The following is a 25,227-nucleotide window of genomic DNA, read 5'->3' as shown; positions in this document are numbered from 1 at the left end:
TCATTACTTACACAAGTATCACCGATTTTTCAATAATAAGAAATTAGAGGTGTGAATCCCATTCAAAACAAATCATTTTTACACAGTGAAATCCGTGGCATTCCCTTACCTCATTAGGTGACTCTATTAAAGTTACTCTGGTGGTTTTCCCAAACCAAGTTCTTTGAAGCTGCCAAAATCAAGCATTCATGTGCTTTAATATTGGCTTTAACCTCATGGACAGTGTCAGAATGCATTTAATTATGATTACTTTGCAACATTGCATGTAGAGCAATTGGTATGAACACCTTGTCCCTTTAAAACTCTTATAAATGCATAGTATAAGAGAATGCTGTAGTAGCTTGACTGGTAAGAGCACTCGGCTGGATATTAAGGTAGCTGAGTTCAAATCTCAGCCAAGGTTCCGGCTTTTACACTGAGAAACTCTCAAATTTCTCAGCTAATGTCATATTTAATTTCAAAAACTTCCATAGACACAGTTCTTGAAATGATTCACAACTATTAAGGGCAACTTAGGGGCAAAGAAGGGCTCTTGAGCCCATAGATTTCAGATTGTCATTGAGTGGGAAATGAATGAGTTAGAATTATTTGCTTAGCTCCTCCTCTTCTGCTTATGTAAGATGACATCATGCAACCCTTAGTAAGTGTTCCAAATCTCCTCCACATTCACAGGAACAGCAAAATAAATAATGACATAAGCATTCCCTTGCCTTATTGTTGTGCGTTAATAAATTGTCAATTGTGGAATAGCAGTGTTTTTTTAACGTTCCTTCCATGCTTCATAACTACTATTAAAAGGATAAAGCAAATAGTACATACTATTTTTGTCAACAACCTTTGAACTAATACTTTCTGTCTAATTATCACATCAGACTTCAAGAAATAATCCTTTACCAGTTCTACCAGTTTTTTATCTAATTAGTCTGCAATTGGAAATTTTCAATCACTGAAATTATTTTGCACTCATCTATGGTAGAACTATGATCATGTTGAAATCATTTTTGGTGGTTGATTCTCATCCTTTTCTTTACTTTCACTATCATTCACTTACTTCTGGGTCCATTACATATTATAAATCTTTATGTTTTAGCGATAACATCAGGAGAACTTCTTCATCATTAGTACACAGCCACAATGCCTCCATATATATATTAACTATAAATACATAATTGCATTTCTATCAGATGAGAATTATTTGAGAAATTATTAAGCAAATTATTTTTACCTGCCAAGTGAAAGCATCACCTCGAGCTTTCTCCGAGTCTAACTCTCGGGCAGACCTAGGAAATGAATTCCTCCAAAGCAAGAGCAGCCGTGGAAGTAATCCTCTGATGACCCCAACCCCAAGACTGGCCACAGCACCCATTAGAAGCCATCCAGTTTGTGTGCGTGCCAAAGAAAGTCGACTGTTCTGGGATGCACTACGAAGCAGCTCTTCACCAGTGTTGAAAACAACCTGTTGACAAATTTATCAAAACAGAAGTTCATGAATAAACATTAATTCAATTCTGATTTCACATCACCATTAATGCATGCATATACTTAAATGAAATATACATGACATGATTACATAAAAATATTACAGGTTGTCCATCCAAGCATAACACACATTAGGTAAGTCCTAATATCATTTGATTTGGCCTATACTTGTGTTTTTTAATAATTAAATTTACCCAATGTTACTAGCTCAAATGAAACACTGTTATACAACTCACAGATGGCATTTTCAGAAAATTCTGCTTCCCCCAGAATATTTTCAAGGAAATCTGCAATTGTACCAAAAATGAAAATTCAACACTGATACTATCATTCATCATTTAATAGTCGTTAACGTGAAACAGATCTCATCAATTTAAAAAGACACATTAAAGACGATGGAATAAAATAATTATAACACACACATTTAGCTATCAGTAAAATTTCACATTATAGAATCGCATCAAGTAATTCAATAGCTAAATAGTTAATCCTGCACTGTTTTCCTACACTGTCGTTAATTAGAGGAGGAGGAGGAAATCTGGATATTTTAATATATTTTGCCATCCATGGTAACAGTTTTCATATTACTGATGACATAATCAGATATAATTAGCAATAAACAAATGTCATCTCAGGTATTTCAACATGCATCCTAAATTGAGTTATGTGCTTCATTTTGAACATACAGAACCTGTACATTCTATCTTAAACATAAAAATCATCTGTTCTCAAAACAATATTAATTTGTTTACTTGGTCCAAAAAAATCATCTTGCCAATTACATTGGACAAATTACAAAGAAAAACAAGTGATACCAATGAAATCAGATAAATAATAGCACCACATTAAAAAAATTAATTTCAGTTTACATAAATGAGAGAGAAAATGAGTAGCCAAGGAGAAGGATATCCAAATTGACTTGAAGAGAGGAAGGAAAACAATTTCAGATGACCTAAAATTACCATTGATGATTTTTATGAAAAACATTATATCATTCATGGTATGGTGATTAGTAAAGGAGAATATTCCAGGAGAAGACCTGATTTAATCTAGATAGAATTAATAATATTGTAAATGAAAGAGGTGAATGTAGGAGAGATTTGATAACTTGAGTGCTGGCACACATCTGAATGATAATTTCCCTGATTTTAACAATTAAAATATTGGAGACCACCTACTTTTCCTTTAGTGTGAGGTATGCCAAGTGGCGACAGCTGAACACCACCCAAAATGGCTGCCAGAGCACTCCCATAACCAGATATAGCTTCTGGAGATGTTCTCATGGTCTCAATTCCTTCCACACATCTATATCACCCAAAAAATCAAGGAAATTTGCAAAAATTAGATTGCAATCTAGTATAAATCAACATTAAATCTGGTACAATTATTGTAATATTATTACAAACAAAATTTAACCAAGTTGTCATTTCATCAACTTTATTTGATGGGCTTTCCTCACATTAAGAATAAAACAACTTGAGAGAGAAATAAACATGAATTTGAAGATCATAAATTATGAAACAATTCCTTTAACTTATTTCAGTTTCTTGTCAAATGAAATGTCATGAAACATAATGCTATCATCTGACTGCACTATTGGGCCATTCTTTTGAGTAATCAAAACATTTTTTGACCCAATATTCTTCCAGCACTATTGCGATAACAAGGAACTCCCAAGTAATTGAATACAACATAACCCATTATTTTGATGCTGTAGAAACCCATATCATGGATTAAAATAACATTTAGAGGTATTACACTTTAAATTAGTATTTAATTCTGATAGTTAGGCCATAAAGAATCTCACTTCTACTCTTGAAAATGAAATTTGTCCTTCAAATATTGTAGTTAGCAAGTGTCCACATGTTAGATCTTTATTTTCTGTTAAACAGTAAGTACCTATCATGATGTCAGGTCTGTTTTCTGATAACCTTATATTCAATCACTTTCAAAGAAAAAATCCCAAAATTAAAAGTTATTTGTATAGTTAATGAGATATTTCACACTATTCCAAGGATTGAAATGTAATATTTATTATTTTTTAAGCTTCAGAAATGATAACATGATTTATAAATATGCTGTGCTATTATTATTATTTTGTGATAACTTTTTTGAAACAAACAACAGTTCACCACATTCCCATAGCACTATTGTAAGTTGAAGGCAAGCAAATAGATTAAAATAGTTTCTGATAATATTAAGATACACAACAAATATTTGATGGTATTAGTATATCAGATGCACAAAATATTTTGGCAGATACAGCGTTCATGTCAGCAATTCAATGACCTATTTAAAATTTTACAGATTATAACACCACCAATTTTCAAATTTAATTTAGAGACATAATTCAAATGTTACTGAGTTATGTACCAGCATGTATGTAAACCTTCATTCATTGTATAAGCCTAATGGATTTTATTATATCCTTAAATTGTAAGAAAGCATTAATATGAGCAGGAGCAGAATTATTATAATTTCTCATCTTTATACAAATACATAATAACTAAACATGACGTCATAATTTCTGACTAACCATGAGCAATTGTAGACTAAGATGAAATTATACTTAACATTCAAGTTTTTACCAATGCTCTAATTCTTGGGAGGTAAAATGAGTTTGTAAGTTCCAAAATAATAAAGTGCTTGCAACATAATACCAAAATGTGCCCAAAAACATAGAGAGATATTTTTATAGTCATGTATCTCATGTTTCCATTCTTTTAAATTTCAGACTATCCAACACACCACTCTCTCACATAGTGAAATGATTGAGATTTATGTTTGAAGTGTCACCCAATTTCATGTACTATGAAGCTGAAATTTACATCAGACTTAGCATTAATTAAGACATCACACAAAGATATACTCAAAATGCCTCACCTGTCAATGAGAGGTGTCACTTGTGATGGGACAGCCACACCAACACAACGTAAGCACCATGCAGCAGCTAGGCGAGGTGCCTGACATGGATGAAGTAGCACACTCACAACAGTATCAACCAAAGCTGTAAAATAGAACTTAAGTTAGAGAGAACATGGTAAAACAAAACAAAGAATAAATATATGAAGTGAAGAAGGAACTCTTACCAAGCTGACTGTCCAACAGCACAGTAGAGGCAGAAGTGGACAGTGCCAGCAGTAGACTTCCCATTTCCTGAAGAGCACACACAAGCAAATGCTGACCAAAAAGGGTTTCCTGATTGCTTTCCTTGGCATTTTCAGGGCTGGGATCTATAAAATAAAATGTAAATGGGTTGTAAAATTTTATAATCACTCCTCATAAGTGTAAGATGACCCTATTCTCACTATCAGTAGTAGTTCTTATGGGAGGCGACTGACAGCTCAAGTCATTTGTGTCATAGGGATGGACAGGAAAGGATGAAGGGTGGAAAGAAACCCAGCATCAGCATTAGCCTGTTCTTAATGAAAGGTGCCAAGGGGTCTGCAACTTAACGCCCCATCCGACAGACAGTGTACTCACTCAAAGTGCCCTCCACAAAGCACCTTAAGTAGGCATCGGGACACCACTGATAAAAAAATAACTATCCTCACCAGTAATCGAACCCAGGCCTTCTCACTAGCAAGCGCATACTTTGAAAAGAGGACAAAGAATGACATTCTCAAATGAGAAAGGAAGAATGTACAAAGAAGAGTTAAACTGGAGATAAATATGAACTCATATGGGATTTGCCCTTTGATGGACTGAAAGGGTGCACTGGGAGAGTTAGTTAGACTCCAAGATGAATTCCTTCTCCTTTAATTAAGGGTTAGGTATACTTTCAGGTGCATGTGTATGTAAGATGTAGTTTGAGTGTTTGCATGTGTGTTTAAGTGTTCTTGCATGAATATATGCCATGTTTTTTTTTGTGGATGTATGAATTTGTGGTTCTACCTTGCGGTTTTTTTTCTAAATTATGGGTGGTGTCCTAACACCCCCTGCCACACGTCCTTGCGGCGGATTGCGGGGTATTAAGGAGGTGATGTAGATGTAATGAGTATGATTGAAGATTGGCATTCATGAGTCTTCAATGGCAGTCTTAAAAGGCCTACATAAAGCAAGCAGATTTAAACACGGAGCAGACAGTTGAAAAAAAGTGACAAGTGAGAGAACAATTGAAATAGTGCCTATACTGTATTTAAGTTGAGCAAAATGAAGTTTGTAAAAGAATAAAACAGACAAGACAGACAAGAAGGAAAAAAAACCATTCTGGACCCCTGAAAAAGAATGGTAGAAAGAATAGGAGGAAATCAAAGATTATAAACATGAAAAAAAGTGGAAACAATGTTTGTAATATGAGACATGAAATATTGGGAAACTTTAACTGTAAACTTCATACAGTCTATGCTACTTCGATCGGCTTTCCACAAAATACAGGGTGTGGCAACATAACTTCCTTCTTAAATGCAAAATGCTCTCAAAAAAGGATGTTAAGTTGCTGGTACCCTGTAGCTTACTCATTACCTAAGTAAGTACGAAAAAAATTTTGTTCAAGGAAAACAGACTTCCGCAATTTTTTTCATTCTTATTATTTGGCAGAGAGGTCTGACAATGGTACTAGAAGTCAGAAGTATGCAAAGAAGCAAAGGGTTTTATTTTTAGTGATGGTCTTGGCTAGGTTGGCAAGATCAAATACAAATTAAATTGGAGCAATAGGCATGGAGAAAGGGGTGATATAGGGATTTGGGGGAAAAAACAGGTATTGGTAGAATTTGTTGTCTCAGGCGTAACTTTGTGGAATTTGCATAACATATTGAAATGTAATGAAATAATTGACTTTGTAATTCCACACACTTTATTTAAAAACACACGACCCAGGTTTCGACGTTGAACGTCATCATCAGGTAGCCAGAATGTAGTCTCAAGGAGGAGGGAGAATACTTAGGAATGTATGGAAGGATTTACTACTTACCTTAGTAAAAATATGAAGGTTCGGAGAGCACTATTTGGAAAAATGAAAAACTAAGAAGCTATAGAGATTTATGACCATGAGCCATGAGCCTAGGACTTAAGGCAAGAATTATTACAAAATGTGAAATGAAATATCAAGTTGCTGATGCAATCTGCACCTTTGCTCGTACTATTCAAATATGCACAATTTTAATGGTTTTTAAACATCTGATTGAAAGATGACTTATCTTATTATTTTTCCAAAATTCTGTGTACATTGCTGTAATAAAAACAATGCAAGTGACCTGGATGGCTTAAAAAAATTGTGTTTATACTGGTAACAAATGTTTCAACTTATCCAGTTTTCAACAAATGAGGAAATTTTCAGTTATTTAAATTTTGATACACCTATTACTTCAACTCTCAGATCATCATTAATTGCTTTAATAATAGTTATTAATTCAGCTTTAAAATCCATTTTCATGTATTCCATTGTTTCAGGCTCAACTTTGTGGAAGTTCATGTTCATTAAATGAAGAACACAATGTATTGAGATCAGTGAAAAAATATTGAGAAGATTAAATATTTTGTGTTCTTCATTTAATGTTCCATTTTCATCTTAGAATTGTTGAAGAACCCCGATATTCACCTCTCCATGGTAGGTCGGGGATCTTGTTTAACAAGCAGCCAATGGTACAGGGACTTAGTATCTCCTGGAATGAGGAGACCCCTTACATCAGTGCTAACATCCACCTTGGAGGGTTCATGAGAATTAATGAATATAATGAGGAGAATGGGAATTAAGAATATAATAAGGGGAATCCTTTTACCTTGAAGCAGTAAACTACTCCCAAAGGTGGATGAGCCTTATGAGTCCAATGGCATATAATGTTGAAGGCAAGATGATGAATAAGAATGGACAACATGAAAATGTGAAGAGGGAAATGATTAATATGGACAAAATATCATATTTTAGGAAGAAATGCTTAAATGCGGAAGACAGTAAGAAGGAGAACATGAATCTGGAAATTATGAGCTGTTTTATAAAGGGGGAGAAAGTAAAGAAAATGAATTAGGATTTAAACATGCAAAGCATCTGGATGAAAAGATAGTGAAGGCTATTCCACCAATCGGCTGAGTTTAAGCAATTAGATCACTGAATGGCCCAGCGGGCACCTAGATTATTAAGGTTTACATGCCTACATCAGCAATAGATGAAGATGTGGTACTTTAGATCTATGCTAAGAGAGGCAGTCTAGGAATTAATTTGGAAAGGATTATTGATAATGACAATGATGGGAGATCGAAATAGTACAGCGGAAGGGAAGAGAGATATAATACAAGGTTAAAGAACCCGAAAGTTGGAAAAAGGAAATGAAAAAGTGGAAAAAAACAGATATATGCATATAATTGGATCTTTGGATAGCTAATACATGGTTAAGCAATCACCCATAAAGGCTACATATGTGGAAGGTTCCAGGGGATATCACCAGGCATTAGACATTTTATTAAGGTAAATTAAAGGTTCAAAAACAGTGTAAAGATGAAGAAAACCTTTCCAGGAGCTGACACAGACAAAGACCATAACAGATTTGTGGCAGATGTATGGACAAGACTGAAGCATTCTGGAAAATGACAGCAGATAAGAAAATTGTAGGTTGAAAATCTGAAGAAAGGTCTCAGAATGAGTAAAATAAAAATGTCGAGAGTAAATTTGTTAATAAAAAGCAGACTATAAATTAAAAGAGAAATGAGATGCCTTTTGAAATTCAATGCTTAAGCTTTAGGGGAAAAAGTAAGCGAAGTGAAAATGAAAAGGAATAAGAGAGAGTGGATTACAAAGAGTATGTTAGATAAAATGAACAAATGCAGAAAATTGAAAAATGACTATTCTTAAAATAGAAGAAGACAGTAAAGAGCAATGAATTAAGGCAGCTGACTGATGAGGTGTTGTGGTGGGAAGAGAAAGAATAAAGACTAAAATATACAGATGGTCAATCAGTACTGACGGAATCAGAAGAGACGCTACCGTACATGATGGAGATTATTGTAAAACTGGGAAAAAGAATTTGGAATTAACATATGTGGGTAAGACAAAAGTGTTGAGAACAAGTAAGAATGAGGCAATCCTTGACATATCCATATAAAGAAGAAACTGTTGAGCAAGTGATATAATTTCAGAATTTGGGAAGCTTAGTAACTTGCAATGCTAGCAGAGCCAAGCAAATAAGGAGGATATCTATGAGTAACAAAGCTTTAGAAAAAGGTGAAATGATTTTTGACACCAAATATAATTCCAGCAGAATCAAGAAAGGGATTTGCTAAAACATTTTGCTTTGGATGTGCTGTCTTACAGTAGCAAAACATGAATGGTTAAAAAGAAAGATGAAAATCACTTGAAAAGTTTTGAAACAGTTACGGAGACGAATCCTTAAGTTAAAGTGGACTGATATGCTGAGGGATGAATAAGTGCTGATGAGAGTAGGTGAGGGAAAAAACTGCTGAGAGAAATCAAAAGGAAGAATCCATATTGATTTGGGCAATTATAAAGTCAAAATTGCTTGTTGAGAAAAGCCAGAGAGAGAAAACTTGTAGGAAAGAGGATTAGAGCGCTTGATGAGATAAGATATAACAAAGGTTAGAGGCAAATGAAAAATGTCCAGGACCAAGTGTGATGGAAGGCATTCAATTAAAACCTGTCAGAAGACTTCCACTTCAGTGAGAGAGATAAAATCAATTCTGTGCATAACAAATCCATTTATTCTGTTGCAACTTAAGAAAACATTTGTCACCTAATTTCAGGCAGTTTTTAATGGCATGAGTTATGAGATGACATAGTTATCCTTTTGGGACATTTATGACATAATGACTGAGAGGGAAGAAGCAGATGACACTAGCAAAAACTGTGAATGTTTGGCCATAAGTTACTTTTCTGAAATAACTATTGGAACTGAAGGTATCAAACTGCTTTGTAGGAATGAGATATTTACATAGATGTCATTTAGAATGGAAGTAAATCATACAATTCCCATCATTACCCTAATATCACCTAATAGATTTCCTATATCACATAAACAGAGGCAAACTTATGTGAGAATTTTCTTCACACCTTCACCAGCACACTATTTAGATATTCATCACATAGTTCCACAGTTACAAAAATGAACTCCTCCACAGAAGTTACCTTAAACAATTATTAATATTATAAGATGATCTATTGAACCTATATTGTGGTTATGCTACTGTTTATCCAATCCTATCAAGAAATGTGAAAGAATTATTACGATGTTAAATTTCCCTGATTTTTATTGCCTGTGTATTTTTACTGTGCATTACTGCTATTGTTATTCATATGCTATTTCATTCTGTAAAAATTAAAAATTTGGATTTTTTTAAGTTAAATGACAATCTTTTCAAACAACAGTTACCCTCATTAAGTACTGAAATTCTATCTAACCACTACCTGAAAAATTGTCTTCAGTTTAATAAATTGAATTGCGGAGTAAGGAAGGAATTTTGAATTGGTCACATTTTTAGCATTAAGTTGAAAATGCAAGATGAAATGCAAGAATTCACTTTTTTTGCAGATTGCACAACACTATATTTTTTTGGCCTCCCAACTTTATCATCCTGGTTATGCCACGACCTGCTCATAAGTACAAAATGCTCTAAGTCCACAAGCTGGAGACCATCTGAATTATTTAGTGGTAATGTAGGTGATTTTCAACATACCAATGGACAGGTTTCCAAATGAAAACACCTGTCGCCGCAAAATCTAAACTTACCCATAGCTTCCATGTGCTTCCTCACAGTTGATGTCAGTTCCGTAAGAGCAAGGACTTGTTGTGCTTCACCAAGACAATGGCCAAGAGTCGATCGTAAAAGGTACGCAACACAGCGGCGAGAATGCACTGCATCTACATGTGATGAAGCAGCCTTAGGACCAGATACAAGCTCTAACACATGAGATAGCACTGCGCCAAGGTTTCGGGATAGCCAAGGCCCTCCCAATCGCCTCAAGGTTTCCACATACGCCTAGGAGTAAAATTTAAATAGTGTCTTTAATAAATACAATGCATCACCTTACATATTTATAAAGTGAAGGGGCATTTATGTAAATAGATTGCAAAAAAAAACTAATAACAAATGATGAGACAAAATAATGTTATAAAAATTACAGATTAGTGGACAGAATTACAGAAGTATTGGACATCAGAATACATTATCCTACTCTAAATTTATGGATGGGATTATCTTTCTAATCTAATACCTGACACCCAATACCAACATTCTCATGGTACAAGGAAATTTTATATACATAGTAAAATTGTCATAATCATTAATATGTACAGCTATATGTACCACAAAGAAAACTGAAAACAAATGATCAATCTGAAATAATGTCAACATTAAGTAAAACTTGCCATTGGGTTACATGTTTATCAATCAATGTCTTTCGTGTCTATAACTCAGTTGGCTACAGCACCACAGCATAGCAAAAAGTTCAACTATATAAATACATATAACTTTAATTTTGTTATTAGCACTGAACTTAAAAATAAATTGTCATAAGCACATTTATTCTCTCAGGTCCCAATCCAACCCATATTCATAATAATGGAGAAGAAAAAAAATCTCTTCCAACAAGGCAATACATGGGTGCACACCTGCACAATTTTGAAGGTGAAAATTATGTTATTAAAGTTTGAATTATCACAACATCCACCATATTCACCAGATATGGTCCCCCAGTGACTCTCATTTATTTCCAATCTTGAAAAAAAGGCTTGGGGGAAAACAATTCATGCCAAATAGGGAGGTAATCGCTAACATGGATGCCTGTTTTGAGGTCCTCCAAAAATCCCAATTTTTTGACATCTTAAAAAAGTTGGACACATGCTGGAAAGAGTATTTTGGGCTAAAAGGAGTTAGGAGAAGAGAGTGCAGACTGGGTGTCAAAAGGGTAACAGGAACTAAAAAATAAAATGGATACATCATACAAAAGCTAGAAAAATTGTCCAAGCATCATTAATTATAAGAAAGAAAATAAGAATTATATACATACAATCATAGTGAAGAAAAAAGGAAAAAATTCCTTCCCATACATAAATTTGCTTAAGCAAATTTAACATAATGAGTGATCCCAGAAAAGCTGGAATGAAATGCAATTTTGTAACTTGAGAAAATAAAAACTATTTACTTTTTCATTCTTTCAAGCATGAATACAGTAAATCTGGACAATCACAGTTATTTCAAGGAAATTTGCTTTTAAAAATTTCCCTCTGAAACTGGAATAATACTCCTGTTTTCAGTTTTCCTAATTCAACTATTTACAGATTTCACATTTTCTATTACAGATTTAATTGCCTGATTCTAAAGAAAAAAATATTCAACAAGAGATTTAAACATTAAAAACCAAACTGCATTATTGTCTATTATAAACCATGAACACAGTAATCAATCTCAAGGTCGGTTTGGTAGGTGATGGCAGATTTCAACCAGCATCAAGCCTAACAGCGTGTGAAATTCACTTATCAGGCTAGGGGGGCCAGTACTGTTTCCTGTGCCAGTTATGGTTTCCCAGGAAGATCTGGTACCCGAAAATTCAAACAGCTTAAGTGGAGCTGAGGGTGCCCAAAGAAGCTTGACTGGGAATTGAACCTATGCCCTCTGGTCAGTAGCCCAACACTCTACTCTTGCCAATCAACCAAGCCTTTTTTTTTGCTAATGAATTACTTGAGACTGACACTAGTGGCTTGGTACACACAAATTTTTGTATATACATACATATATGTAGGTGTATATATATACATACACACACACACACACATATATATATTTATACATATGTGTATATATATATATATATATATATATACACACATACAAATACGTAGGTGTATATATATATATATATATATATATATATATATATATATATATATATATATATGTATATATGTGGTTTATATAGGTGTATATATACATATATATATATATATACATTCAAACACGAAATCCCGCCAAACGGCGAATATACAGAAACAGATATAAGGAAAAGGGATAGGAACACATATAAAGGACGAACACAATAGAGGTGGGGAAGGCGGAATCGAACGGATCACAAGAGTAAAAATATTTCCTCAACCGGGACTCGAACACCGGATCTTTCCACTTGCCGGGCGGATGCTCTTAACCACTTGAGCTATCGAGGATAGTCAATTTACCCTGAGATCCGTGGGTCTAATATGTCGCCAAGCGCCCCGATTCTTTCAGCCAAGAGATGGCGTCAGGGGGCCGTTTCACCCACCAAAGGAGAAATAGACAATACACAAGGAAACCTCTATTGTGTGTTCCTATCCCTTTTCCTTATATCTGTTTCTGTATATATATATATATATATATATATATATATATATATATATATATATATAATAATAATAATAATAATACATTTATTTGTCCGGAGATTTGTTGCATATTCATACATACACAAATATAGGACACGTCAAATATAATTTTCACAATTTCACAATAGAAGAGATACAATATATAAATATATATATATATATATATATATATATATATACATACCAATACACTAGTATAATTACATATCAATTGTTTAAGCCGGAATTGATGCATTGCGACAATTCAAGGTATTCATTTACAGAATAGAACATATTATTTTTTAAAAGGTTAAACAGCTTTTTCTTGAAAACAGGTACTTTTGTTTCATATTTGATTTCATGGGGAAGTTTATTGAATAACCTTAAGCCCATTGCTTTGGGCCCATGGGCAGTATTGTGTGTCCTGACAAATGGTTGGTGCAGGTCATTGCAGGTCCTTGTGTAGTGACTATGGTAATTGTGGTTGGACTTATAATGGGAAATATTACCCTTTGCATGTAAGATGACATTAAATATATATATGCAAGGTACTGGTAATAAACAAAGTCTTTTGAAGAGAGGTTTACATGGTGCATCGCAAGGAGCATTGCTCATAATGCGTATAATCCTCTTTTGGATTTTGAAGATTATGCCCGCATGGGGAGAGGAACCCCAGAAGAGGATACTGAAAGTAACACGAGAGTAAAATTCACCATAGTAAATGGATAGAAGGACCTCTAAATTTACAGAATACCTAATATTTCTAATAAGGAAGCATAGGGAGCTTAACTTGCTGCGTAATTTGAAAATATGTTCCTCCCAAGACATGTTTTTCTGTAGGATTACTCCCAGGAATTGGGTACTGGAATTTTGGGGAATGCTCACACCTTCTACATCTACTGAGATTGCAGATGAAACTTTCTTTTTATTCGAAAAATAAATCAGGCTGGACTTATTTAAATTGGGCTTTAGAAAGTTATGAAGACACCATGCATTGAAAAACTGAGCTACTTCGGCTGCTCTTTCTGTCAAGCTGTTTACTGAGGAGGCTGATACAATGATATTTGTATCATCAGCATACAGTATTGGGTCTATCCCCTTAATGAGCTTAAGATTGTCTGGGAGATCATTGATATAGATTAAAAATAAAATAGGACCAAGTACAGAACCCTGGGGAACACCCAGTGTTACTTCTCTACCAGGGGAAACAAATTTGGAGCCATTACTTGAGAGCTCAACATACTGATGCCGTTCACTTAGATAAGATTCAATCCATTTGTAGGGCGTGCCTCTTATACCATAGCATTTCAGTTTATATAGGAGTAACTGATGATTGACGAAGTCAAAAGCTTTACTGAAATCGAAAAATAATCCTAGAGTTTCAGTTCTATTATCCAATCCTGAAAGTATTTGATTCACCATGTGATATGTGGCTGTTGTAGTGGACCTTGTTTTCCTAAATCCATGTTGAGATGTGGATAATAGCTTATATGTCTCAAGATATGATACAAGACGTTGATAAAAAACTATTTCAAATATTTTCCCCAGCTGGTTTAACAGGGATATTGGTCTATAAGAATTCATTGCCATTTTGCAACCTTTCCCTTTGTATATTGGCACAATTTTTGCTGATTTAAGAGGGCTCGGGAAAATTCCAGTTTTTAAGGATTCATTAATTAAGAACAGCAGCTGATCCTTAATAGCATTAAACGACCTTTTTATGACTATCCCTGGGATGTCATCTAATCCAGGACTAAATTTGTTAGGTAATTTATTGATTACGTTGGTCAGTTCCCTGGCTGAACATGGGAATATATATAATGAATTGCATGAGTTAGGAATATGAGAATAATTTGCTGGATTGACTGAAACTGTGGGATTTTGATGGGATAGATAGAAATCATTCAGGATGGAGGCCATTTTAGAGTAATCTGATATAGCATTACCAGCGGAGTCCTGCAGTTGAAGATCTTGTACATGATGTCGACCCTTTGATTCGTTAATAATTTTCCAAATCTCTCTAGATTTATTGTCTGCATTGGTAAGTCTAAGGTTGTTGAAAGATTTTTTGGCATGCTGTAAGGTTTGGCGATAACTTTTCTTGAGTACTGAGTATTCTAGGCGATCTGCTGGATTTGATTTACTTTTGTAATACACTGCGGCGTCTTTCATTTTCTTTGAAAGCCAACGAATTTCATCAGAGACCCACTGACTTTTGTAGTTAACAGAAGAGCTTTTGTTTTTTGTATGCTTCAGGACACGGGGAAAGCAGATTTCAAAGTAATGTAGATAGGTGGAATAGAAGTATTCAAAGCTAAGGTCGAAGGACTTAAAGGAAAACAAATCGGACCAGTCATGGGAATTTAATAAGTCACAAAAGGCGATCATATTCTGATCAGAGAAATACCTTTTGTAGTATTTTTTACTTTCTTTGGATGTAGACACAGCAATTGTAGAAAGAAGTGGGTAGTGATCAGATATGTGGGCATTAATGGTATTTGTTTGTACTAGATCAAGGTCGATATTAGTTAGTACATTATCTAAAACTGTTTGCGAACTAGCACTCACTCTAGTAGGTTCACTGTTGGTAGCATTGATGTTGAATGACGTCAGTAAATCCATGAATTCCTTTTTAGCTTTAGAATCGGCCATAAAATTACAATTAAAGTCACCTGTAATTATTATGCAAGGCTCATGGATTGACCTATGGATTATTTCCAAGAGTTTCGTCAGTTTGGTCAGGAAAACGCAAAAGTCACTCTTCGGCGAACGATAAATAGACAGTACATAAAAAACAGTAGTATCCATTTTGAAGCAGGAAACACAGCATTCAAATGATTGTTCTTCATTGAGAAATTCGTACGGGTAACCAATGGGAATATGGGAAAAACATTCAGACAGTAGGATTAAAACACCACCATTTTTGTGAACAGTCCGGCAAAAGGCACTAGCGATGACATACCCAGGCACATGAAGAGAGCATACCACATATATACATATATATATATATATGTATATATGTGGTGTATATAGGTGTATATATACATATATATATGTGTGTGTGTGTGTGTGTGTACATATATACATATATATACTCACATACATATACGTAGGTGTATATATATATATATATATATATATATATATATATATATATAAATGAGTATTTGTTTGCCGTTTGGCAGGATTTCGTGTTTAAATGTGTGTGTATATATATATATATATATATATATATATATATATACACACACATACATATAACATTTCAAAGTGATTTCAAAGTGATTATAATATGCAATAGTTAATAACAACACATTAGGAGTGACTAAGGGTACTAATCATGTGATAGTTAAAGGTAGGAAGTCCAATAAGCTTAGAAATTTCAAAGGAAATGATATTCTTTGATTTAATTCATATATCATAAAAATGAACCACATGACATTAAAGAGTATGAATCATAGAGTGAACTAGTCAAAACCTGAAGCACTACTAAGTAAGGATTGTTATGCATACTGGACATGCTGTCAAAACAAATTAACCCATAATATAATTGACTCACATGTGTCACACCAACACGAACATCTCTATCTATTGGTGATGGACTTCCTTTAATGATGTCTCCTTTCAAGAAACTAACTCCACTTCGGAGGAAGCCTGTCATAAGAAGTCCAAGGGCTTCTTCCAAGGACATTGCCTTCCGCCCTTTAGTAATTTGACCTGGAGGAAAGTTAGAAAACAAATAATGTTAAAGCTAGTTGTGTGAAAGCAGTTAATAATTAGCAAACTAAATACTCAGATAAGATCCCAGAAATGTTATATACTTGCATAACATTTACCAATGGTGATAGAATTGAGCTATTACAGCTGGTAGTATTGAATAAATGAAAAACCCCAATAGCCGTACACTGTTTACGGCTATTGGAGTTTTTCTTTTATTCAATTTACCGATGGATTTATATATATACTTATACCATGGGACTACTTTTAACATCATTATTTCATTGATGGGGTGGCACAACGGAATTATATTCCATTCAATTAAAACATTGTTTCTGTTAACATTGTGATATTTTAAAGTCTTGCCTTCATTTAGATGCTCAAAAAAGGGGTACATCTTAAATGGGCTGGCATGGAAAATGAATTTATTCCGTAACTATTATGAATATGGGTCTATTTCTATTAATTACTCCGTTTGTGTAACCAATGCATATGATCAGTCTTTATGCATATATATAATGCCAATGCATATGATCAGTATTTTAATGAAATATGAGCTTATTTTCTCAGTGGATTTTCAGATAATTCAAATATTGCATGTGGCAATGTAAAAGCAACATGTCATATTTAAATTTAAAAATATCAAAGCTAACTAGGAAACACCAAGGTATTTTCCCTGAAGTTGATGGACACCACTAAGATGCTCTCCACATTGTCCTCAAGTGTCTTACATTTCTAATTTGCTTAAGAATATGAATTTGTTGCCAGCATAAAAAATTCAATGTTATTCCACATAGAAGAGGGCAAAATAAAGGAGAATGATACTAAGATAAATTGAAAACTTTACGATGGATTATTTTTATCAACAGTAGTAAGTTACCGCCACAGTAACAGTAGGGGCATCTGAATGAATGCATAATGCATGCAGTGAGTACATCATGAGTCTCCTCAAATTGCTGCTTCCAAAAGGATGCTCCTGGTTATAAATTTTGAAAAATTCTCCTAATTGAGCAAAGATACTGTCACTCTTCCTGCTGTAGAGGTGAACAGTAATCGGCTTCAACAAGAAAAACCCCAGGCTTGACAATCCAGAGGATTAAGGAAGATTCAGTCAGGGTAGAATCACTCCAATGCAAGTGTTTGGCAATGATAACATCCAGTTAACACAATTCAATTAAAGCAAATATTTACTATATTTTTTTGTAGACATTTAATGCTAAGTGGTGTACTTCATGTTGTAGCCAAGATTTCTAATATTGATTTTTTCAACTATAGAGTCTCACCAAAGGGATTTCTTGCATACAATTTATATCTATGGAGCAAGGACTGGGAAAAGACTTTTTTTGCATAGAGCTTCATAAGAGATTCAACTGTACAATTACACATGATTTTCTTGTAGTTGCACAGTAAAAGCTCTTATCCAGGTATATAAATGATTTTAAAGTAATGTATTTTTTGCCCAAAACAGAATAAAAAAAATGCACATTAGAAAAAATTTTGTTTTTGAGCATGCTTTTCTGACGTTAATGTTAATTAAATGGTTTTATGAAAAATGACACAATGACTTCCTTGTTTTTTTTTAATTCTTACCCATCCGTGATACCAAATAGAAAGAGGATGGCATATACTTTAATTGAACACTGCTAGGTTGAAAGCAACTCAGACAATCATCATTTGCACCTCCAAAGATTAAATCACCATTTTTTATAAATATGGATTCTCCTCTACTTACTTCACCATTTATACATTTTTACCAAGAGTGCTTAAAACTGGAATAGCATGACTATGATAATGTTTATGCAAAGGTGCATATGGTATTTGTTCCTTAAAAGTGGATTTCAAGTAGGATGTCCACATCCATTTCTCTAGGAATAATGGGAAGGTGCATATGTAAGAACATTATGTAAAATTGAGTTACATCCCAAAGATTTCACTGTCCCTTCAATGAAAGTGCTAACGAATGAAAAGGCTCACCAGTTGTGTTAGGGAGGGATGATTGAGAAGGGAAAGCACTAGTGTTTCCCCCAGCAGGGCCACTGTGTGGATGAAGAGGGTGTCTCTGACGCCGGGTATTTGCAGCCATCTGTGTAGAGGCCACAATAAACCCCAAGAGGCGACTGATACTGAGGCGTGCCTCATATGCAGCCCCTTCTAGAGATCTCAAGCACAGGGATGTTAAAGACTCCAATTCAGATGGACTAAGGGCAGCACTATTCTCTGCCATCGCAAGCAAGCACTGGAAAAACAAGGTACATCTCAAGAGCAATATTTTCAAGCTGCTAATAGTTTATGATCAAATTTCTGCAATTAAATTTCCATACTACCCTTACAAAGATTTTATTTTCTTCCTCCTTCGGAATCATAAATCAATGGGATTTCAACTCATTTTAGGATAGTCACTTTCAATAGCATTTAGAGTTGGCATTACATATATCAAGAAAAAGCACACATTTTTGTTTTCTTGGCAATATTTTCAGCCCATTGTGTAATTTGCTCATATCTAGATTCAGATAATGCTGCATTATGTCCTATAGCATATACCCTTGGCATTTATTACTCCATAACTATTTAAGGTGATGAATATTATCAAAGATTTGAGATTGATACAAAAAATTAAGTAATGCTCAAACTCCCAATTAAGCACAAATGTAATTGCACCTGTATGCCTTCCTCTAGAAAACACTTTGTATTGGAATTTACTCTTTCTTTAACAAGTGTTTTGTGGGAACTAACATGAAGGATTGATGTTAGCAATTCATTACTATTTATTTAAGTCAAATCAAACAATTCTTACCTCAGCCAGATAGTGGTGCAATTTTATCATCATTTACTGCATAGCCACATTAACTTCATAGCATATTGTTTTAAAATTAAATACATATTTTCAATTACTATTTCTTTAAATGACAGTTGCCATGGACAAAGACAGCATTCTTGCCTTCCATGGCTACATCACCATGAATTGGATCAGCTATTACAAAATCATCAATATTCACCCACCTTGAATTCATTCAAATAATTTGGAAATGTTCGAATTGAAGCAGCTGGAAAAGCAAATTGTCCAACAATTGCAATTGTGATAATACTAAAACCACACATAAAATACCGGTTAATAAAAAAATGTAGTTGTCACTGTATTGACAAAAAATAATTCCAGCACCTTATTCTTCAAAGTCTACTAGACACTGAAAATCCAAGATATTTCCCGGTTTTCCATACACTTGGCCACTTCATTTTCGTATTTGAGGGTGTTGCAATATTTAGCATTGTTAGGTGAGGTTTAGAAGAGCAGCAAACCCATCAAAAACCTCTTCTTTGCTTGATAAAAATATCTTAAAATCTAAACTACTATAAATAATATTGTAACTCTGTAAAAACATTTCTCATAAAACTGCATATTTACTAAACATAAAATAAATACTAACAATTTGATTATTTTGTGGACAAAATTAGCTTAAACTAGTATGAAAAACTACAGTAAATGAATTTGCTGAAATTTTCTTTGCATACAGATTATGTACAAAAATAATAAATTTAGTACAATAAAAATATTATGAGTGTAGGAATATTATTAGGCACTGAACAGGGATAAAAATGATTTTCTTAGTAGTGAACACTAATTTTCCAAGATATGCACATACTGACTTCTATTTTGCTTCTTGTTTATCAATATTAGAGCATGAATTACAGTAACTAGAGCATTAAATCATAAGGTTCTCACCTCTGCTGCAGCTGCTCGAACAGCTACGTTGCGATCTCCGAGGCACTGCCTAGCAGCCTTGTAAGCATCTCGGTCATAAGATGCAGTGGGAGCAATGGTTCGCCTACCATCAGCTGGGCCTGCAAATATCCTTGCCATGGCCAGCATGACTTCAATTCTAGTCTGAGATTCAGCATTTCTGAGTGTCCTCACCAGGGCAGCCACAGTTTCTTCCCTCGAGCGTCCCATTGTGCGACCCATTCTTCCATGCACTGCACCAAGGCAGCAAATGGCACCCCTTTTTAAAATAAGTAAGGATAAAAAAACTGAGCCAAATATTTCTAAGGCTATTTCACCCGACCACACACACCACACAATAACAAGCCCACATCTGACGCAGGACTCAACCTTTGCACCACCTATTACCCCGGATCACACAGACTGAAAACCCTCCTTAAAGAACTGTTTCCAATTTTACATGACAATGACGCGACCTCATCCTTACTACCCCAATGCCCATCTATCGCATACAGACGACCCGCCAATCTCAAAAACCTTCTGAGATCCACCAACCCTTTGGCACCCCCCCGTGACAAATTTCCCAATATTTCCCCAACTTGCAACCGCCCCCGATGTAAAACCTGTCCTCTTATTATGGCTACTCCCCTCTCCCTACATCCCCTCATAGCCCCCTCACCTCGTTCCCACGCTAACTGCCTCTCAAAAAATATTATTTATCTTTTATCATGCAAACATTGCACTTCCTTTTACATAGGTGAATGCATTACCCCCTAATCCATCTGAATGAATAATCACCGTATATGTATATATATATATGTATATATATATAAAGATACGTTCAAACATTATATCCTGCCAAATGGCGAACAAAAACTCATTCACATAGAAATAGATACAAGAAAAGGGATAGGAACACATATACAGGACAAACACAGTAGAGGTGGGGAAGGTGGAATCAGGCAAATCACAAGTGTAAAAATATTTCCGGGACTTGAACTCTGGATCTTTCCACTTGCCAGGCGGATGCTCTCAACCACTTGAGCTATCCAGGAAACGTAATTTACACTGAGATCTGCGATATGTGTTCCTACCCCTTTTCCTTTTATCCATTTCTATGTGAATGAGTATTTGTTCACCGTTTGGCGGGATATTGTGTTTGAATTTGCATTAGGCCAATGTGGCTTGTCTCTTCTTCTGGCTATGCGTGCCACGAAACGCACTGTTCTTATCCCTTAAGATTCTGAATGATCACGAAACTACTATCCTTCCCTCTTGGGTCTCGTCTATTTCTCCTTTGGTGGGTGAAACAGCTCCCTAATGCCACCTCTTGGCTAAAGAATCGGGGCACTCGGTCGCTTAAAGCATCGCAGGCCCAAGCCCAAGCAGTAATAAATAACAAAATTAAAGGGATATGCATCTGGCTATAAAAAGGTCCTTGACAAAGTATCACCTAGAGGAGGTCAATGAAGAAAACCGTTTGGCCTCAGAAGGCCTTCTGAGGAAAAGGAAAAACTGATTGCCAAAGCCTGTCTTCCAATACCTCCACCATCATGGGAAAACTCTTGTGAATATTGAGAAAGCACTAATTAAGAGACAATTCACAAGCTACCAAAGAATCTAAGAAGCCATCTCATCTGGGTGAGGGCCCATCTGGGACTCAAGGCTAGGCGGACTGTTTGACAGTAGGAAGGAGATGATGGATGATGATGATCTGATATCAGCACCTTGATGATGATGAGAGACATCAAAACATAGGCTACTGAAACCCTGACCTGACAGAAAACCACAGAGACCACACCACAATCATGTCACAGGAAAACACAAAATCTTACGGTGGAATACACTTCTACTATATACCATAACATATCAACTGAAATCAAGAGCAATATCAAAAATAAAATTTGACTGATACCACTAATGGAACAATTAGCATATTGACTCGGACATAAAATTACAATCACAAACACACACATTAGTTCTGCTTGCTTTATAAAAGTTTTTGATTATTAACAACCCTGATACTTTTTAGGTCCAAGAAAACAATACATTTTAGTGGCTAAAAAAATCAACATCACTATAGCACGAATGGGATCTTTCCGGGTAAAATGAAAGTAGTCCCACTTAATAGCATGTAATTAATAGTCAACCCATATCCATTGCATAATTTTGTATTGTATAAAGTTCTATTTTTCATTAAATATTTTATAACAACATCACTCAAAAAACCAATAAGACTGCTTTAAGTTTAATAGGTGACCTTATGCATAGAACTGGTTACTAACACCATCTTGCTTTTAAGAATTATAAACAATTGGGCAAAATTTGAAATTTTTTCAGATTTAATAAAAATGTTTTTGATCACCTTCAAGAAATGAATATTTAATGTGAAAATAAGCAAAATTTTAATTTGAATGGCTATATCTACAATGAACTAAATACTTTTTCAGCCATTCATTTCCTATTTTGAAGAGTAGTCAATGAAAGTGTTGTACCTATATTGCAACAGGGTTCGTGATACCTACTAATCCGTCCCCAATTGACAGTTTCCACAAAAATGAATCCTGAACTTGATCAAGTGAAAACAGATTACTAAAATTTTGACTATTTTCTCAAGGCTTTTCCTACACCAGCAATTCAACTAATTCAGTAAAAGCAGTATGCATCTTGAGGGTCTGCCTTGTTAATTAGACAAAAGACTTCACTTGATATCAAATAATAGCCACACTGTGTTAATTTTAATGATTGACCCTCCAACCACCTGATATTTCTACACAATTCTACACAGTTGTATTAATGTGACTTGACTGAGCAAAATTGGAAGCACCTTCATTCCAATATATTTTATATTTAAAGGATTTTTTATCATATATACCAATGAATTATAGGGAGAGGCTCAATTCAAAGAACTGCTGGAGATGCTATGACATTTTTAATGGAGTCATCAACTGATGTATTCTGAAATTAATTATTTTGAGAGGCTCAAAGTTTTTAAAGCTAAATAGACACAGATGCTATGGTTTAACAAAGGTAAATGAGATTGCTATCTATTAAAAATAATGTAAAATCAGCACAATTTTTCATAAATTTAGTAAAAATCTACCGGTAAAATCATTGCCATAAAACTTATTTCTTAGATATGATGGAAATAGAGACTGAATCATTAGTGCTCTTCATGGTATGTCCAAAATAATCTCCCTGCGATGATGAACATCATTATATGTTCACATTTATGGCTAACAGCACGGGAACTTCACTTCAGTGACTTACAGTCTGGTAGGCAGCTGAGTGGGGGTGTCATCACGGCTACGCAATATTGCCAAACAAGCATCAACAGCTGCAAATGGAGGAGGAGGCTCACCAACCACAAAAAGAGTAGCAAGATTAGAGGCAATCAAATGGCGTGTTGGAGGGCCTGGAGAATCACCAAGTCGATCAAGAAGCTGGGACACAAGGCGCTGTTGACATCCGCGGATGTCAGACTGAAAAAGAGACAATTTATATTCTAGTTAAAAGAGTACTAATTATTGAAAAAGCACTGGTTATTTTACCTGACCCACATATACACTAAAAGGAAAGAGAGCAAATTCAAAAATTACAATAATTGACATAGAATTTACAATATAGATAACATATACAAGGATTTTATGGTAAAATATATAATTTTAATTTAATATTTTTTCATAGACAACAATTGAACCAGAAGAAATGTTAAATTTAGTGGAACCAGGGCCTACCACCTGGTGGAACACATGTTTCCTTATATATATTTATAATATGCAACTTGGTTAATAATAACGTTTGCAGGGTTTGGTATGTACGGTAAAAGAAATATCAAATACTACAGCGAAATTGTGAGCTACAATATTTACAAACACAAGTACGACCGTGATTATAATAAGCTACTTTAATTCAAATTTTTAAATCAAATGTTTACAATTATCGGCAACACAACGTTTACAACGTCACTATGAAAGTTTGGGTGACACGGAATTAATGAAGGAGTTCGGAATTCAACAAACAAATTCTAAACTCGGTATATTTGGAAGTACGTACTACATCAGACAAAATGAAGAAACATTCAATCACGCACCACATTTACCGCTCTATTAAAACAGAGTAAGACAAAAACACATAGCGAAGTGATGTTTTTATGGACAATCTTATCAGTATTACCTTTTTTAAATGCTGTAGTCCTACGCATTTACGCTTTTTGATATCGATAATCGATAGAAAAATAAAGTTTGGGCTATTGGGCTATTTTACTAATAACTTTTGGGCTTGTACAAAAATATTTCTAGGAACAGGTAAGTAGCAGTTAACAAAGGTTACGCTTCCGATAATTCTGCCATTTTACCGCAAAATCTATTCTCTGGGCGTTTGATATATGCTCACCTTGTGCGCAACTGGAAGAACTTTATCCAAAAAGCGTAGCCATTCTAGCACAAATATTGGTCGAGTCTCTTCCGGAAGTCGGGCAAGAGCTTCTTCATCAAGATTGAGACTATGGCTGAGCTCCAGTAACATAAGTGTTGGGGGAGTTGCAGCCATAGTTGTCAGTATATACAACAGGCCAACAAAATTTTCACCTGAAATCAAAGAATACACATAAGGTTGGCTAGCTTCATTAATGTTGCCGCCGCCAGGCTGGCGACTATAGTAAATGTACCGCAAACTCTACGGCTATGAAAAAACCAACCATTCCATCTATCATAATATAATTAGAACAATAAAACTGTAAAATTATAGTACTGTCGCTTACCACATTAGGCTAGAGGCAAAAGAATACAAAATTCTGAGAAGCAGACACCTGCACCCTGCCGAAAACATCTGATTGAACATCTGAATAACGCCCGAAATATAGTTTCGATGTTCAATTTTGTCAACTTAACCAACCTGTGGGATAAGCAATCAATTTAAATAAAATCAAAATTAGGGTTTTCTCACTTATTCAAACAATAAAAATAAACAAAAAAAACAATAAAAATTAATCATATAGATCAAATGAGAACATAAATATATTACTCGCTAAAA

At 34.7% G+C, this 25,227-nt stretch overlaps 1 protein-coding gene across 1 annotated transcript in view; it reads right to left on the bottom strand.

The window, feature by feature from the left end:
- LOC139700036 (HEAT repeat-containing protein 5B) overlaps positions 1–25,004 on the bottom strand; it is a 69,200-nt gene extending 44,196 nt beyond the window's left edge. The window contains exons 1-11 of the mRNA XM_071598490.1: positions 24,956–25,004; positions 24,589–24,782; positions 23,464–23,675; positions 20,197–20,473; positions 18,450–18,711; positions 16,318–16,475; positions 10,155–10,404; positions 4,569–4,712; positions 4,363–4,486; positions 2,658–2,784; positions 1,226–1,456 (exon numbers count right to left, since the gene is read on the bottom strand). Coding sequence (XP_071454591.1) covers positions 1,226–1,456; positions 2,658–2,784; positions 4,363–4,486; positions 4,569–4,712; positions 10,155–10,404; positions 16,318–16,475; positions 18,450–18,711; positions 20,197–20,473; positions 23,464–23,675; positions 24,589–24,744 — 1,941 coding nt within the window. The 5' untranslated portion in view covers positions 24,745–24,782; positions 24,956–25,004. The remainder of the gene's footprint in view (positions 1–1,225; positions 1,457–2,657; positions 2,785–4,362; positions 4,487–4,568; positions 4,713–10,154; positions 10,405–16,317; positions 16,476–18,449; positions 18,712–20,196; positions 20,474–23,463; positions 23,676–24,588; positions 24,783–24,955) is intronic.
- Between the last annotated feature and the right edge of the window lie 223 nt (positions 25,005–25,227).

This window comes from Hetaerina americana, unplaced genomic scaffold (assembly GCF_022747635.1).
Source record: "Hetaerina americana unplaced genomic scaffold, ioHetAmer1.1.p SCAF_10, whole genome shotgun sequence".
NCBI classification, from domain to species: domain Eukaryota; kingdom Metazoa; phylum Arthropoda; class Insecta; order Odonata; family Calopterygidae; genus Hetaerina; species Hetaerina americana.
The sequence above is the reverse complement of the archived record's forward strand: the minus strand, read 5'-3'. Positions and strand labels throughout refer to the sequence as shown.